Genomic DNA, 16,572 nt, shown 5'->3' with positions numbered 1-16,572 from the left:
ACATCAAACAAACGTTATAACGAAATACCTAGCCATAGATTGGTACTCCTGCGGGTAAAGTTAAACTCCTGCTCTATTTTGGGTGAAACTGATTGATGTAGATCCCCGCCGTGTTCGTATTTGCAGATCTACTATGCCCTGGTAAAGTATGAAGGATAAAGGAGTGGGATGTTGTTTTTGTATGCGGTATTTTCTGTATGTTGCTGCCTGGCCTTGGTGCCTTGGTGTTGTGTTTGTGTCTCTTGGTTGTTATCTGCTGCCATTCTGTGAATTTGTAATGTATACTTTGGTTTATCTGCTTTATTTTGCGTTTGATTTTATGTCTGATTCTGTGTATCTGTGGCTTCTATGTGACTTTGCTCCGAATGTATACTCTCTGCACACTTAAATTGACCAATCAGCGATCATATATGGGTGAGACAAGCTTTCACTGGCAAACAATGGATCCGAGTCATCAATCCACGTCAGCATACTTTTATTGTACTTTTTGTCACCTATTTTTGGCCATTCTGGTCTCTTCTAATGAATTAAAAGTAAAGTTCGTTTCCCAAGAAACCAAGAGAAGCAAGACCGAAATTCAGACCAATAGGAACCCAATTTTGGACTGATCAGATTGAAAATCTGAGGCATCGGGGTCGGGTTGGCGTAAGCGTCGCTTTGCGTTGCCTTTGTGTAGCTCGGTGCTTTTCTCTACTTTTCGCTTTTCGCTTTTCTCTTCCCACCCTTCCCTCTGCTTCTTCCCTCTCGCCATCCTCTGCATTCCACGTGAATCGCACTGCACCCTCGCTTTGCAGCCCTAGCGGCTCCAACTCACCATGCACTGACCCGACGCTACCTACTCTCGCAAACGCCACGATCCACAATTCTCCGATCACCCCATCCTGAGTGCCCATCATGGCTCTTACTCATGCCGCCATTATTGTCATCGTCCTCGTCGGCTGCCTCGCTGCCACAGCCCTAGGCGCATCACTCTTCAAACATTATAACCCCAACCCCGATGCCGAGGATGGCCGGTTCAGCGCGGGCTACGAGCAGAAGCTGTACATGGCCGAAGTCCGGGCGCGCGGATTCAACGGTCTGATGCAGGCCTGCTCTGATCCTCGAGATCTCGAGGCGCGCTGTATGTGAAACGACTTCTCTTTGATTCCTTTGATGTGGCTAATCGATCGCGGAATTAGATACCCTAGCGGGGTCGGGCTACTACCCTCCCCACACCGAGGTCAAAGACAGCAGTTCATGATCTACTTTCTCTTCTTGTTTTTTTCTCTCTTACGAACTCGGTTACGAATATGATTTGCACGATCTTAGGGACAGGGCATGGAGTTTTATGGAGTTACGGTCGCACTATACCGCGGACATGGGAGTTCTATTTTTAGTGCTTTGACCGGTCTGGAGGGGCAATTTGTTTATGGTCATGGTATGGCTCTTTGTGTGCGCAACTTACCTTGTTCTCATAGCCATTTGAGCTCCTTGAGGCACATTCTGATATCTACAGCATTAGAAATTGATCCAATCAAAATTTCGGCTTTCTTTCATCTCTTTCCATGCTTTCTGGCTTCATCGCATCTACTCAATCGGATTATATCACAGTATCTGGAGAAGTGAAATTATGCAATGACTTGGAAATCAATTGTTTCTCTTCAATCTGGTCTCTATGAGTTTTGCTCAGAATCAAAAATGACGTCAAACTGAATTGACCTCCGCGAGCCTTCACCCCGACATCGCCTAACCCACCGAAGAAAGAGGCTCACTTCGAGGAAGTCAGTCAAATGCAGTTAATCTCTACATAAAACACATCGTGATGCCAATTGAGATTGACCCGCTCCGATCACCAATGCACCCACTGTCCCTGGCTCTCTGGAACTTCTCCTCACCATGGTTCCTAATCCCACAAGGAACGGGAATTATATCCGTCCTCTTTCACCGACTAAACTACCAATTTACAGGCCTAATAATCCTCGCAAAGATAGTCTGGATCTACACAATCGTCCTTCTAGCCAGCTGTTTAATTATCTACCTCTTCCGCACAATCCTCTACCCAAAACATGTCATGCACCAACTAAAATCCAACCTTGCAGAAACCTCGTGTCTATCATGCATCTCAATCGCCTTCACCTCAATCCTCCAGCTAGCAGTGCTAGAATACGGCTAAAAAGCAGGCCTAGAAATCTACGTCCTGTGGTGGATAAACACAGCCATGGCAATGATAGCCTGCGCAGTCCTACCCTTCATCCACCTCACCCTCCAATCCCCAGGAATAAACAATCTCGCAACCTGCATCCTCCTCCCCTTCATCGCAGCCTTGACATCAGCCGCCTGCAGCGGCGTCGTCTGCCGCTTCAGCCATGTCAGTCCGGAACTCCAAGTCCCCGCCATAATAGTGGCATACCTCCAAGTCGGAGCGGGTCTCACACTCGCAACAGTTCTTGATGCAATTCTCGTCGTCCAATATCTGAATTGTTCCCAACCATTGCCAGAAACAGTATATCAAGACATGATCCTCTGCAGCCCATTCGGTCAAAGCTCATTCGCACTGCAAGCCCTAGGCCAAGCAGTGAACTCCGCCAGCGTTGCAACCTACGACCGAGAAAAGTTCCTAACACATGCCGCCGGCGCGACTGGATTCATTAGCCTCTTCTTCGGATTACTGGTCTGGGGATATGGAGTGTTCTGGTGGTGTTTTGCAAGCATGCGTATTGTCCATACGCTTTGCGCGCAGCCTGGGGGTTGGAGGCAGACGCGTTTTAGTATGGCGGCTTGGTCGTTGATTTTTCCTTGGGGGGCTTTTACGAATGCTGCTGTGGTGTTTGGCCGTTTTATGCAGATTCCGGCCTTTGGGGTGTTCTCGATGGGTTTGTTGGTTTTGCTTGTGCTGATGTGGATTGTGAGTCATGGGTTCATGGTTTGGGGGCTGGTTACTGGCAGGATTTTAGGGTTGGAGTGCGGATGGAGGGTTTCTTATCGGGGTTCTGAGAAGATCAAGGAGGTTTAGGAGTTGATTGTTGCGAGGCTTTGGTTTCGGGTGCGGAATTGGCGTGTTACCGAATCCCGATGATGTCTGGAAGTCTCTTGTCGGCCAAGATATGCTCTTTTTGTGCATTTCCACGGGTGGACGGGTAACTCGGCTGTTTGGATTGTGATGCTCACGATAGCAATGCCAATACCTCGCAGTGTAAATGATCGGCATTCGGGGCAGAAAATCGCCCGAAATGCGTATTTTTATAGTGCGAGGCTAAAGGGGTTCGGCCCACCGTACTTGGCAGCTTGCGATCAAATAAGTCAATTTATAAGAACATTCACACATTGTCTGGGCATTCATCATATTCACATTATACATGGAAATTGTGGCTATGCTTATATTTTAAATGCGATCTACAAGGCTGTCAAGGCCGCCAGGTTGAGGCAGTGAACATCGCCCTGTGCCCTTGGCCGGGCGTAGCGACTCGGCCCCGATAGCCTTGACCACATATAATCGAGACGTCTGCCGATCATGATCCACAGCCTCAGAGAAATTGCCCTGAATCTCATCAGTCCCTGGACTTGGCATCGCAAACCTTTCTTGATGCGGTATGGAGGGTGCCTAGACTCGGGCAAACCGCGCTCGGGACAAAGACAACCCAATGAAGAAATTCTTAAACTGTGTCAGATGTATGGCAGAGAAGCTTTCAGGCAGCACAAATAGAAGCAATCAGAAGAAGCAAATTGCCCGTATTCGGGTTTTTCGTCAGATGTCTATTCTCTCCACATGGTTCGTGCACCTCACGATACGAGTACGGTAGGGCCAAGAATTCTTGGTTCAACGCTCTTTTAAGCCTTGATCTTGTTCATTTAGGCCCTTTTTTTCTTTCTTCGCACTGATTCAGCCATCTAAATTCCATGATCCCAAAATGAATTCTCCCGACACTCTCAGCTACGAAAGCGACACACCCAGCGAAGGACGGTAAGTCAAACCCTCAAACAAAGAAACCCATATCAGCCCATACCTGTAAAACAACCAAATTATCCCTACCCCTACATTCGCTATACGAATCTAATGAAAAGCAGCATACCATCGCACCCAAAACTCAAAATCCAAGCCAGATTCCAAATAGCACGCCCACCCCCAAAATCCCATCAACGCCTCCGCCTCAGTCCAAAACTACTCCTCCAAATCCAACAATTACCCGCAAACCACCGACCAGTCCCCGTCCTAGAAATATGGCAACCACCACTGCGCAAATCAAAATTGACACGGGGATTCCCGCATCGCCCGAAACTTGGGGCGAGAGATATTTACGCAACACTCAATGAACCCTATGTCACGACAACACGACAGAAACAGCGCGAAGACGTCTCAGAAAATACTGATCAATGCGCACATGAGAAGGATATAGTTGCGGCTATGTGTAGCCCCTCTTCAAATGAAGAAACAGCTTCAGCTATCCATTTCAAGGATGCGAGGTGTATCTGGCAAGCCAGTCCAACCCCAAATTCAAAAACCAGCACGGCAGAATCCGAGCGAGCATCAAATTATCGCTTTACTATAAGGAATACAGAAACGGAAAATACTACTGGAGAAGAATGTCGAATGCTCATGCAATGGGAGAAACGGTCAGACGGCGATAATGCCGAGCATTTTGTTCTGGTGGCTATTGATCGAAAGGCAAAGCGGAAGAGTAGGATTGCTAGTATGACGAGGGGTGGGGTTGAGATAACTGTGAGGAAGAGTTCTGTTCTGGAGCATTTGCGGTTGTGTTTGTTGTTAACGGATCCCGTTGCTGGGTCTGCTGGGGATGATTTTTATGGGAATTTGGAGAATTGGCTTTATACTCATGTTTTGACGTTGGGGGTTTGGGTTGCTTCTATGGAGGGTTGGTTCAGTTTATGAATTAAGGACTTTGGATTGGGGTTGGGGATGGGGACGAGGGTGTCGATGGTGTTAGGTTTAGGCTGCGACTTTTCAAATCGAGAGCTAGATCAGGTAAATCTACTGTCAAGGTCGGGTTATACCCCAGAATACAATACGAGACTACTATAGACGTTGCTTTCATTTTGTTATTATTTGTTTCCACTATGTAGTGTCCATTTCCATTCAAGGACCACGGACCACTCAAAACACAAGCTCAGTAAGTGGTGATTCCCTCCTCAATAGCCTTGATCTGCAAAGCCAATATGCGAGAGTAGTATCGGCAAAGAGCAAGGTTTCCCCCCATAAACCAGAATCCAGGGTGTCCACTGCGCTGCCAGATGGTCCGGAACTCACCCTCCTGGTTAAGTCCCCAGACATCACCAACGCGATCAGCAACCTCGTCACCGAAGATCAAGCGAGTGTTAGACCTCATGTTCTGGTAACCAGTTGCAAGAATAATCTCGTCAGCATCAAGAGTTGAGCCATCCGCAAAAGCGATTCCCTTGGGGCGAATCTCGCTAATCTCCTGGCCTTGCTTTACTTTGACCTTGCCATCAATGATAAGTTGACTGCCACCTACGTCAATGTAGTATCCACCCCCGCGCTGAAAATACTTCATGATAAGCCCGGCGTCCATGGGTCCCATGTCGACCTTGAATCCCACCTTTTCCAGTCCTTCAAGGGTCTTGGCGTCATTCTGGTTCATCATCTTGGTGACTTTGATCTGTTGCGCTTTGAGCAAGGGGGGTGGGATGCTGTACAGGTACAAGTCCGCGTCCTCAGTAGGGGGACCACCCTCTTCATAGAGCCCTTTCAAGCCGATATTCACAATGGAATCAGATGTAATCACGCAGGTCGAGCTGCGCTGGACCATTGTCACATCATATCCCTTCTCATAGTAATCCTGGGCGATATCGTGGCCCGAATTACACGAGCCGACGACGACAGCCTTCTTGCCCTTGGAATCTGGCTTCGCGCCAGTGAACTCCGAGCTGTGGCAGATACGATCGCCCTTGAAGCCATCCATGCCCTTGAAAATTGGCACCTTCTTCTTTCCCGAGTGACCAGTCGCCTGGATTATATGACGTGGGTACAAGACATGGCGCTCTACTCTCTCATCGTCCGTACTACGGTACAGCATGACCTTCCACCGCTTCGTGTCCTCTTCCCATTTCGTTTCCATGATTTCGGTTTGGGTCCAGACATTCAACTCCAGCAGCTTGACATAGCTTTCGAAGAAATCGGCCAGCTTATCCTTGGGTGTGAAGATGGGCCAGCACTCCGGGAATGGCAGGTATGGCATGTGATCATACCACACTGGATCGTGGAGCACCAGTTGGTGATAACGCTTGCGCCAGCTATCTCCGATTCTTTTCTCGTTGTCGACAATCAGAGTGTCGACATTGAGCATCTTCAGACGTGCAGCGGCAGTGAGACCACCCTGGCCGGCACCTATCCTTTGGTTAGGTGTGATTCGTATAGAGACATTTCAGGGATGCATACCGACAATCAAGACTGCGGGTCCTTTCTCCTCAAAACCCTCCTCGGCAATGCGACGATCTTGCCAATTCTGCCTGCCTTGCTGCGCACCATGCTGCACACCAGTGGGTCTGTTCTTGCGAATGGCTTCATCACAACCAAACAATGAAGCCAATGAAGTAAAGACGGTGAATATCTTCCACTCCTCGCCATACTGAGCAAGTCGCACGACTCCACTTCCAGCCCCATTCTTGGTTGTGATCTTGATGAAGAACTCTATTCCGTGCACCTCACCAAATGCATCAATAGGACCAGCATGCGGGGCCTTAAGTGGCGAGCCACGGTCAATTTCAATCTTCAAATTTTCCTGACCAGCTGTGAGTGCAATAATGTCCTCACGATCTTTGACAGTGCGGAGATCCCATGAGAAGCACAGGTGGTCACGCCAGTATCCATTATCAGACAGGATCTCGGCGATGGCCTCCTTATCACCCGAGACAAGGGTGGTGTTCAATCGACGGATGATCTCCGTCGCAATTTCGTCTGGGTTCTCGGGGGTTGTTTTGTTCGTCTCGGGGAGCTCACCGAGTGGGATGTCAAAGGATCCCGGCTCGACTCGCTGTCTCGATGGGGGTACGTTGATGGCCATTGAGTCCCTGGTGGATTTTGTATGGTCAGGTATAATTCAGTGGGTTCGTAGAGGAAACAAATGGGAAAAACGAAAGTGCTCGTGCCGAATTGCCCCCTGGTATTTATGCTCTTACCTGCCCCGCACTCCAATGTACGGCCCTGGCCCCGCTGATCTTCGGGGATCACCCGAGATCGTTTGCCTTCGCAATTTATGTCTTTTAGTTTGGCCACTATTATCTGATGTTGTCTCTCTTAGGCAGGTCTGTGATGATGCGCGCGACATGGCATTAGGGCTTACCGTGTTTTCTGTGCTGGTTTACAGAGTACTTTTTAATACCAGTGTTCATAGTTATACGTGATACATGTTCAACTCTTCATAGGGTCTTCTTGCCTAACCTTTTGGGGTTTTCTTAGACTGGACATTCAACCATGCCCTAAGCAGGGTTTGCAATGTGGATTCAGCAGAGCGGTAGTCCTACACTTTACTTTGCACCTTTTAAGCCATTCTACTATTCTCTTCCTAAGTCAGTCTTTTCTTTCTCCATATCTTTTTTTTTTTTTTTTTCGAGCCATTTACATTGCGGGCTAAATGAATATTAATGATTTGTTAATTTTACTAGGCTATCGTTGATTATCTGGCGCAGACCTCGAACATGGTACTAGTGTTTATATATATCAACTTCCCACCATAGTATACTTTCCAACACGATAAAGTTAGGATTCAGGGTATCAATCAGCATCAGGATAGCCAGTATAGACTCTCAAAACACTGGAAAATTCCATCAACTAAGATAGGAGTAAAAATCAGCTTTGAAGGCGAGGAACCAAATGATTGCTTACACAATGGTTTTAAGCTTGTATTTTATTAATGTTGAATAAAATATATCAACTAGCATCATTGGTCTAGTGGTAGAATTCGTCGTTGCCATCGACGAGGCCCGTGTTCGATTCACGGATGATGCACATATCTTTTTGCTTTTTATCTTATTGGGAGCGGGGGATATGGCATTTCGCTTCTTTTCCTTTTTTTTTTCATTTTGATTTCTTTTGTTGAAGTCGGTTTCTACCCATCTCACTTTATTATTCTTTTGGTATATATCAATTGGCTCTTTGTAGGATTCCAAACCCGACAGTCGCACTATGGCCATGAAACGTGTCCGCCCCACATAATCATTTCTCCTGTTCCAAGTTGATTTACAAAATGTTGCTTTGCCCCAATGATTCTCCTAACGTGAATGAAACAAAGAACACTGATTTAAAATAGAAATACATTGACGGAAGCTCATCACTATAGCCCCAATATTAGCCTAGCTTCTAGCCTAGCGACCTTGCAACTAACGCACAGCGGAGGAAGCGTCGTCAGCTGTATACGATATCGGAACGAAGTTCAGAACAAGTCTAGAGCCAGGTCAAGCTTCCTTACTATTGTGTTTCTTTTCCACTCTTGGCAAGGCCGAGAATGTTTACGATTCTCCGTTACGTGCCCAGCCTTCCGCTTGCTTTAACGTGGAGTTTCACTCCTTCTCTCCTTCGCAATTTCGCTTTGCTAGTCTCCCATGCTGGCCAGATCTAGCATTGAAAATGCTGGTGAAAGCCAAAGAGTGAAGTCATGAGCCGGGCTACTCGTCAACTGGTGGGGATTTTCCTCACTGTTTTTCTCTTACTCTTGCTATACCGGTACCACCGCACAACGACGGAGGATGCCCAGCCCTCCAATTCTGCACCTACCGTCCAGGATACACCTCAACACCCGTCAAACGATGAATACAACCCCAATTTCTTATGGAGAACTCTACCTGTGCGGTTTCCAGTTGCCGAGATCCAGCCTCTCCCAGTGGAACTGCCCCGGAAGCTACCCAAGATCCAATCAGCAGACTCGAAAGTATCTCACACCACATTATGGCAACAGAGAAGCAGACGAGTAGCAGTGAAGAACGCCTTTGGACGATGCTGGAGATCATATGATGCTCTCGCTTGGTCGGCAGATGAGCTTGCGCCGCTCAGTGGTGCTCACACAAACGGACTGGGTGGATGGGGTGCGACACTGGTGGAAAATCTCGATCTATTGTGGATTATGGAGATGTATGACGAGTTTGAAAAGGCTGTGAATGCAGTCACAGACATCGACTTTCAAGTTACCGGATCCCCCGAGATCAACACTCATGAGATTAACACACGTCTCCTCGGCGGCTTGTTGGCTGCTCACGATCTAAGCGGCGATCTCAGATTGCGAGAAAAAGCCATTGAGCTAGGCGACATGCTCTATGCTGCTTTTGACACCCCAAATAGGATGCCCATCATCCACTGGGACTCCCACAGGGCTGCCCGACAGGAAGAGCAGCTTGCCGAGGAAAGCGTTCTAGCTGCAGAGCTAGGTTCATTTACCTTGGAGTTCATCAGGCTGTCCCAGATAACGGGGGACCCAAAATATTTCGACGCCGCCCAACGAGTCATGGAAACTTTCAATAGACAGCAAGACTCTACCAAGCTTCCCGGACTGTGGCCGGTATCCGTGAATCCCAGAGCAGAGCTCTTCGACGGCGATACGTTCACACTGGGCGCAGAAGCGAATTCCCTGTACAAGTCACTTCCTCGGGCATATGCCCTTCTTGGCGGTAACGTGCCAATGTATCGCAAGATGTACGAAAAAGCAACACTCACAGCCGCGGGCCACAACCTCTTCCGACCAATGAACCTAGCGGAGAAAGATATCCTCACCGCAGGAATTGTCCGAGTAATGACGACACAAAACGGAAAGCCACGTACACATCTGGAATCACAAGTCCAGTACCGGTCCTGTTTTGCAGGTGGCATGTTTGTACTAGGGAGTGCATTGTTCAAAATTCCCATGCACAAGACAATCGCACACAAACTCGTCGACGGTTGCATCTGGGCTCATGAGGCCATGCCCTTGGGTATCATGCCTGAAGTCCTCGATACAGTCCCGTGCGCATCACAGACAATCTGCCCATGGAATGAGTGGCACTGGAAGCAGGAAGTGTGGAAGCGAGCGCGTAGCCTGCAGCTAGAGCCAGATCCAAATCTCAACACTGATGCGTTTATCAGGGATCATCATCTTCCCAAGGGATTCATCAGTATCCCTGATACCGCTTACAATCTGCGACCGGAGGCGATTGAGAGTATTTTTACTCTTTATCGGATTACTGGTCGTGAGGACTTGCTTGACGTTGCTTGGGAGATGTTCCGAGCAATTCTGAGTGCCACCCAGGTGGAGAATGGCAATACTGCTATTATTGATGTTACTGTTGGCACGGAGCCGATCCGCGTGGATTCTATGCCGAGTTTCTGGATGTCGCAGACTCTGAAATATTTTTATCTCATGTTTAGCTCTCCGGATGTGATTAGTTTGGATGAGTTTGTGTTCAGTGCCGGTGGGCACCCACTGAAACTCCCCACAACATCATGATCAGAGTCTAAGCTGTTTAGTTCTTTTTATACTCATGTACCTTACTTAGATTTCTAGGGGAGAACTGAGTGCAAAATAATCTATATTACACTGGTTATCAACAATCACATCAACAAGCCAATCATGTTTCTTTCCGGCTTTAGAGAAATCTAAGCTTGCAAGCCAAATATCAGCTAGCTCTTCAAATATACATCAATAGAAACTAAAAGAAGACCTAGGATCTATTCACGAGCCAGAACCTTTCGCCTCTGCTTGAACATATACGAGTACATCATCACCGAACCTGCCACTTATCAGTTCCGAACCTGGATTGAGGACAAAAGAGTTGTAACGTACCAGGCAAATATAGACCCAGGAAGAAAGCATAAAGAGCCGCCAAAGGCATGTTCTCTGTGACTTTAGTCGCTTGTAACATCAACCACCATTCGCTGCTAATGCCAATTGGGTACAGGATCATGAAGAGAGAGTATCTAGTAGTAAGAGTATTAGAATTACTGGCACCCAAAGGAAACTCTGGCCATATAGTAGAACAATGACAAATAAGTAGACAAAGGGAAGTGACGTACCTCAACCATTTCAAAGCACGCGGAACGGGATATCCAGCCAACGCAATAGCAAAATACGAATAGCGGATTGTATCAGCAGTTGCCCAGGCAAGGAGCATTGCTGGGTAGGCCAGTGAGGGTCCAGTGGTATCAGGGAATGCATAGTTGACACCCCAGACCTGAACAGAGCGGGCGAAGACCTGTGTGAAGGTGGTGAATACAGGGGAGCGGATGAGTCCTGTAATTCATAGTCATAGATTAGATATATTTTTAGAGGATATTAGAAGGTCAAGTTATACCTGATGCAGCGTGCATTATTTCAGCTACAGCTAAGGTTTGGACACATCGTGTCCACGGTTCCAGCGATGCGTACACGGCTGAGATATCCGGGGAAAAGATCAACGCTGCAGCCGTGCCAAGCAGGACATAGAGCCAAAGACCAGCGCAGATGGTGTTGTATGCCAGCAGGTAGACCTGGCTAGCTGACTGAGACTTGTTTGTCGCCATTTTCAATTCTCCGTAGTGGTTTTGACACGTCAAGTCGGGGTTTCGACGTTCTTATCAGTTCCATCCATTCGTGCTAACCACTTTAGGAACTAAAGCAGTTTTAGCATGGCCAAGATTGCTGCAACCTCTTAAATTCCACTATGATTTAACTAACAGAAATATCCCTCCTCCATATTGTAATAGGCATATCACCCATCAAAAGACTAACGGCGTGTTAAAAATTCCTGACTTGGATATAGCCATGGGTAAGAAGTATACCATTTGCGAGGACTTGCTTGCCTGGTCCTCATTATCAGACACTCCTGAGGACAGTGCTACAACTGAGTCCGCTCGCAATGAAGCAACCACGTGAAGTGCAAACCGAAAGTGCGGAGAACTGCGGAGATGCGGGGAATACGGGCCTGATTGTTCAGGCTTCGGGGTGCATTTGGATAAGATGGCTGATACACATCTAAGTACATGTATCTTGAACAAATTATTCATACTCCCCCAATAATGTGGAAGTATCGAATCCCGCAGTGTCCAGGGGCGCTATATCCCAAAAACTCAATGAATCAAACGCAAGATCTGGCATCTGGAAGAAATGAGCAACTGATTGAGTCGAACGGAAGTGAACCGGAGCAATAATCTTAACTTACCATGAAATCAGAGCTCAAGCTCGACACAAGACCACTATCAGGTGTCCATATATCCATACCACCCGTCGGAAGAGCGGGCCCATCAGCATCGGAGCGATTTATCTCACTGGAGATATACGCTTGAAGCAAGACCCGAGATGTCTCCAAACTATCCATAATTGAATGCCGAATCTCCGCGTGGATACTTTGTTCATCACGATTTGCAGCGGTGATTTGGGCAATCATGCCTCTCAAAAGACCGTACCGTTTCAGGCTAGGAATGCCCGCTGCTATACTTTGATACAGATGATCAGATATGCGCTCGAGGGCCTCTAACAGTGGGGCTCGAGCGGCCTGCGCCATTTTATTAATAGTGCTTGGTGTCGTTACTGAAGACACCGCGGGCTGACTGGTTGTCTCTTCATCGATCTGGGTTATGAGCTCTAGTCCAATGACCATTATCACATCCGGGGAAAGATATCCCTTGAAGAGGCCTGCTCCTGAAAGACAAAGGCGGAAGAAGTCTTGATTTGATTGTTGCAAGTTGCTGGCCAGACTGGTATTGCTCTCTCCGTGAGAAGTCATTGCCAGAGCGGAGCTCAGGCTGAGTTTTCGAGAAAGATAGAATCGTGGATCATTGAGGGCTTTAACTGCGAATGGGCGATAGAGATTGAGGAGCAAGCGATGGATAATTGTATCGAGGAGGCGATGATGGAATAGTGTTGGTTCACTGGTACGCTTAGTAGCCTGAGCCAAATAGCTATGGAAAAGAGTCGCAATCTCTTTAAATGCTGCTATCAACTCTGCGCCTAGGGCCAAAGCCTCTTCATATGACTGCTCACGATTGCACTCATTGATGTTTCTGGCGATGCATAGACGAGTTGAAAAAGATTGCTGAAGAGTAATCTGAATTGAAGAATCGGTATATTGACCTTTAGACTTCGGAGTAGGTAGCGTCTCACTCGTAGCGTCGAAGTCTTCATCATCCAAATTAGATGGAGGCTTCGTATCATAATCATCGACAGAGAATAAAGGAGGCATAGCAGCATCAACGGAAAGTTGCACATTCAGTTCCAAAATCGTTGCCCATATACGACGTCGCATCTCAGCATCAAAAGCAGAAAGCCTCGAGAAGTTATGTGGATCTCGATGGAGACCTTGACTGATAGCCAACCGCAACAGTGAACCGGCAGAGTTCCAGTTCCCCCATTTATCGATCGCATATGCCTGGCGACACAGAAGCAACAAGCAATGCACCTGCAGGCCCTGAATAGTTGCACTTTCCCTGGCCGTAGGACCAGTGAGCCACCATTGGGCTGCATGGAGCCAACGGCGAATGGGTAAACGCAGATCATTAGCTGGTCCAGGCTTGAAATAGAATATAGCTCCGATAGAAATTATCAAAAGAAGTTCCATGAGGAAGCCAGTGGAGGTAGACTGTGGGTCTACCCAGAAGGCCTTGTACTCTTGCTTGAAAGTGGGGATATGCAACACTCTGTAGATCAATTCTATCGTTCGGAGGTATGATTGAACGAGCTCATCACAGACTTCTCTTGCTGGTAGGTCACCCAAGAGGTTTGGGGTTGGATCTAGTAAATGTGGCTTTTGCCAGTTCTTGACATTCCATCTCAGCGTCCGGGTTTCTTTGAGCGATTTGCTTATTTCGTTTCTGGGGACACCTTCATGGATGGCGGTTCCGCGAACGCTTCTCAGATGATGGAACTGAATCAAGTCAGTGACAAGCTCTAAGTATTAAGTGCAATGTGCTCACTTCTTGAAATACATGGGCCCAGTGTGTAGGCCCAAATAGTTTAGTCTCGTGCTTCGAGGATTTTAAATGCGGAGCCAAAGGAGGAATTAATGTCTGTGATCGTTCTGCGCTATCCGGTGGTATTCCAGTACTAACTGGACGATCTTTTTCTAGCTCGTTAACCCGGTTCTGAAGCATAGAAACGCTGCGCTCAAGTTCCGCCAGTCGAGCCGCATCAGCTGTGCTGTTCTCGACAAGACCTGGCGTATCACGAGAACCGGAGGTCCGTATAACGGGCTCATATTCAAGAGCTGCTCCTTGAGATCTCGCATCAAGTACCGCTTTCCCTTCATGAACAAATTGACAAGCCAAAGGGGGGTGGGACTTCGTACAAGGCCCACAGGGCATTTCCCGATCACACCGCACCTTTCGCCGACGACATTGCTCGCACGATAAGGCTGGGCGCCGGCGCTTGCGCGGATTTGACTGCATATTTGCGCTTTTTGCTCCCATGAAGCGAAAATGCCGTGAACTGGGTGGTCTTTTCTAAGTTCGGTGTTTTCGAGTTGTCCGTCGCTGAATTCCGGCAAATTCCGGAGATAAGAGATTCTCCGAGTGCGAGGACTTCATCACTGGTCAGGCCATCAGTCCAGCAAAGAAGAATCAAGACTGCAAGCGTGATTTACGTATTTCATTGGTCTTCGAGAACCAAGAAGAAATGGGAAACTCTTTCCAGAGCGATTGAAACTGTCCATTGCAGTCTGAAGTTCCAACAATCATGATTTCAACACTTCAAAATGTCATGGCACGATGCGCATCTCAACAGTGTCTATTTGTCCGAATGCACTTCTTATCTGAGCAACTGAGACAAAGAGGCAAGTTCGCCATCGGGCTCTGCTTCGGTCCTAGCTAGCCCCTTGGCATAGACTTGACGCATCTTGACTCATGAAGCCCCAATTGATAAAACGAAAAAGGAGCTGCTGCCAATTCGAGAAGCAGCAATTGAAACTATTTCGACTAGAAAAATGGCGACCATCGAGTCTACGAGGCTTTTCCCTAGACTTCAAGAGTCGTCAGCTTCAACACCTCTGTCAATTTTGGACGCAACGGTCGCGCGCTTTTCCCCAACAGGTGCAATATGGGTCTTTGACGAAAATCCCACAAACTTCGACCAGGAGACGTTTATTAATCATCTACGGGACTCGTTCATCGAAACCCTCTCCAAATTCTCTCAATGGGCAGGCCAACTGCAATGGGCACCAGTCCAACCAAGTGGAAACCACACAGAGCGCTTCAATCGGCCATTACTTGTATACGGTGCCGACACTGATCCCGGTGTTGAATGGACAGTAATCAAACACCCATTCAGAGCAGATGAGATAGTCCCTACGGCCGACGAGCGAGCTTCAACAATCACTGGCAATCGATCAGGAGCATGGGACGGCAATGACTTCAACCAAGGACTATTTGTCTCATCCGCACCACTGGCATTGCATGACTTGAAAGACTGCATCGGGCTACCAGGGATGCAAGTACAAGTCAGTCTCCTCCAAGACGGGGCATATGCGATCGGAATAAAGATAGCGCACTGTCTAGCCGATGCGCAGACGTTGATGGTTTTCGTGCATCTCTGGGCATCCAACAGTCAAAAGCAATTTAGGCAGCAGGCCAAACTATCGATGATGGGAGATCCAGTCTTCGATCCCGCATTACTAGACAAGTGCGCAGCAGGCGATATCAATGCCCCAGAACCAGACTCTGCTCTCATAAAAGTCGCCCGTGACTTACCCTTGCACCGCTATAGTTGGTGGGACACATTCGACGAGGCTTATCCAAAAGTCTGCATACCAACAACAGAAAATTCAAAACCATCAGCCGCAGATCTCGCACTAGCAATCCAGCAAAACAGAATCTCCCCTTCAACACCAGCACCTTGGTCATCATGGGATTTCACCAGACCGATCAGCTACACTCTCCTCCACTTCACAGGGCCCCAACTCCGCAGCCTCCAAGCCCAAGCCCAAAGCCTCCTCGACCAACCCCCCGAAAAGACATATCTCGCCTCGACGCGCTCCTCGCGCACCTCTGGAAAAGCATAACAAAAGCCCGAAAAGACACAGCAACCCACTTCCAACCCCAATCGCAAGACTCAATATACTTAAACCTAAGCCTAGGCGCACGCACGCGCATTCAACCACCCCTCCCGCCAACATTCATCGGCTCACCATTATTCCTAACGCACGTGTCCATGCCCGATCCGCAAAACAGCCAGGTACAACTGTCCGAGATAGCATCCAAGATCCGCGATACGATGAAGGAGTTTACGCCCGAGGCTGTGGGGGCTATGCTGCATGATGCTGCGCATGAGGTCTCGCCGCAGAGGCTTTGGCAGGGGTTTTTGGGAAGGGGGCATACGCTTGTTACTTCGTGGTTGAGGTTGGGGCTGTATGATGTTTCTTTTTGTGGTGGTAGTGGTAGTGTGCCGAGGTATGTGCATGCCATTATGCCTAGGGTTGATGGGTGTTTGCAGATTACGGATGATGCTTTTGGTGATGGGGGGATGGATGTTGCTGTTTATCTTGATGAGGGGGATATGGGGAGGTTACTTGGTGATTCATTGTTGTGAGGATTTAGAAACAGGCGAAGGGAACAAAGTCTTGTCGTCAAACCGATGATCGGTTGCGCAGTTCGCGTGGATCGGCGGGACCCTGCCGATCATCGAACTAAGC

The 16,572-nt window shown here is 48.1% G+C and overlaps 9 protein-coding genes across 9 annotated transcripts; 6 read left to right on the top strand and 3 right to left on the bottom strand.

The window, feature by feature from the left end:
* Positions 1-894: 894 nt before the first annotated feature.
* N7508_009085 (uncharacterized protein) lies at positions 895-1,240 on the top strand (the record flags this gene model as incomplete). Its single annotated transcript, XM_058467148.1, has 2 exons — positions 895-1,120; positions 1,179-1,240. 2 exons carry the CDS (start codon positions 895-897, stop codon positions 1,238-1,240), a joined length of 288 nt encoding a protein of 95 aa, XP_058314994.1.
* Positions 1,241-2,197: 957 nt separating this feature from the next.
* Positions 2,198-2,992, top strand: N7508_009084 (putative malic acid transport protein; the record flags this gene model as incomplete). The annotated part of the gene is made up of 1 exon (XM_058467147.1): positions 2,198-2,992. One exon carries the CDS (start codon positions 2,198-2,200, stop codon positions 2,990-2,992), a length of 795 nt encoding a protein of 264 aa, XP_058314993.1.
* An 895-nt stretch (positions 2,993-3,887) lies between these two features.
* Positions 3,888-4,290, top strand: N7508_009083 (uncharacterized protein; the record flags this gene model as incomplete). The annotated part of the gene is made up of 2 exons (XM_058467146.1): positions 3,888-3,940; positions 4,092-4,290. 2 exons carry the CDS (start codon positions 3,888-3,890, stop codon positions 4,288-4,290), a joined length of 252 nt encoding a protein of 83 aa, XP_058314992.1.
* Positions 4,291-5,102: 812 nt separating this feature from the next.
* N7508_009082 (uncharacterized protein) lies at positions 5,103-7,016 on the bottom strand (the record flags this gene model as incomplete). Its single annotated transcript, XM_058467145.1, has 2 exons — positions 5,103-6,340; positions 6,392-7,016. The coding sequence occupies 2 exons, from the start codon at positions 7,014-7,016 to the stop codon at positions 5,103-5,105; spliced, it is 1,863 nt and encodes a 620-aa protein (XP_058314991.1).
* Positions 7,017-8,606: 1,590 nt separating this feature from the next.
* N7508_009081 (glycoside hydrolase family 47 protein) lies at positions 8,607-10,424 on the top strand (the record flags this gene model as incomplete). Its single annotated transcript, XM_058467144.1, has 1 exon — positions 8,607-10,424. The coding sequence occupies one exon, from the start codon at positions 8,607-8,609 to the stop codon at positions 10,422-10,424; it is 1,818 nt and encodes a 605-aa protein (XP_058314990.1).
* A 221-nt stretch (positions 10,425-10,645) lies between these two features.
* Positions 10,646-11,476, bottom strand: N7508_009080 (protein tyrosine phosphatase-like domain-containing protein; the record flags this gene model as incomplete). Its single annotated transcript, XM_058467143.1, has 4 exons — positions 10,646-10,707; positions 10,761-10,894; positions 10,991-11,207; positions 11,269-11,476. The coding sequence occupies 4 exons, from the start codon at positions 11,474-11,476 to the stop codon at positions 10,646-10,648; spliced, it is 621 nt and encodes a 206-aa protein (XP_058314989.1).
* A 629-nt stretch (positions 11,477-12,105) lies between these two features.
* On the bottom strand, positions 12,106-14,335 carry N7508_009079 (uncharacterized protein; the record flags this gene model as incomplete). Its single annotated transcript, XM_058467142.1, has 2 exons — positions 12,106-13,815; positions 13,865-14,335. The coding sequence occupies 2 exons, from the start codon at positions 14,333-14,335 to the stop codon at positions 12,106-12,108; spliced, it is 2,181 nt and encodes a 726-aa protein (XP_058314988.1).
* Positions 14,336-14,868: 533 nt separating this feature from the next.
* On the top strand, positions 14,869-15,942 carry N7508_009078 (uncharacterized protein; the record flags this gene model as incomplete). The annotated part of the gene is made up of 1 exon (XM_058467141.1): positions 14,869-15,942. One exon carries the CDS (start codon positions 14,869-14,871, stop codon positions 15,940-15,942), a length of 1,074 nt encoding a protein of 357 aa, XP_058314987.1.
* Positions 15,943-16,091: 149 nt separating this feature from the next.
* On the top strand, positions 16,092-16,469 carry N7508_009077 (uncharacterized protein; the record flags this gene model as incomplete). The annotated part of the gene is made up of 2 exons (XM_058467140.1): positions 16,092-16,330; positions 16,355-16,469. 2 exons carry the CDS (start codon positions 16,092-16,094, stop codon positions 16,467-16,469), a joined length of 354 nt encoding a protein of 117 aa, XP_058314986.1.
* Positions 16,470-16,572: the final 103 nt, after the last annotated feature.

This window comes from Penicillium antarcticum, assembly GCF_028974205.1.
Source record: "Penicillium antarcticum strain IBT 31339 chromosome Unknown utg000009l_segment0_segment0, whole genome shotgun sequence".
Classification (NCBI taxonomy): Eukaryota; Fungi; Ascomycota; class Eurotiomycetes; order Eurotiales; family Aspergillaceae; genus Penicillium; species Penicillium antarcticum.
This window is presented reverse-complemented; position numbering and strand designations above follow the sequence as displayed.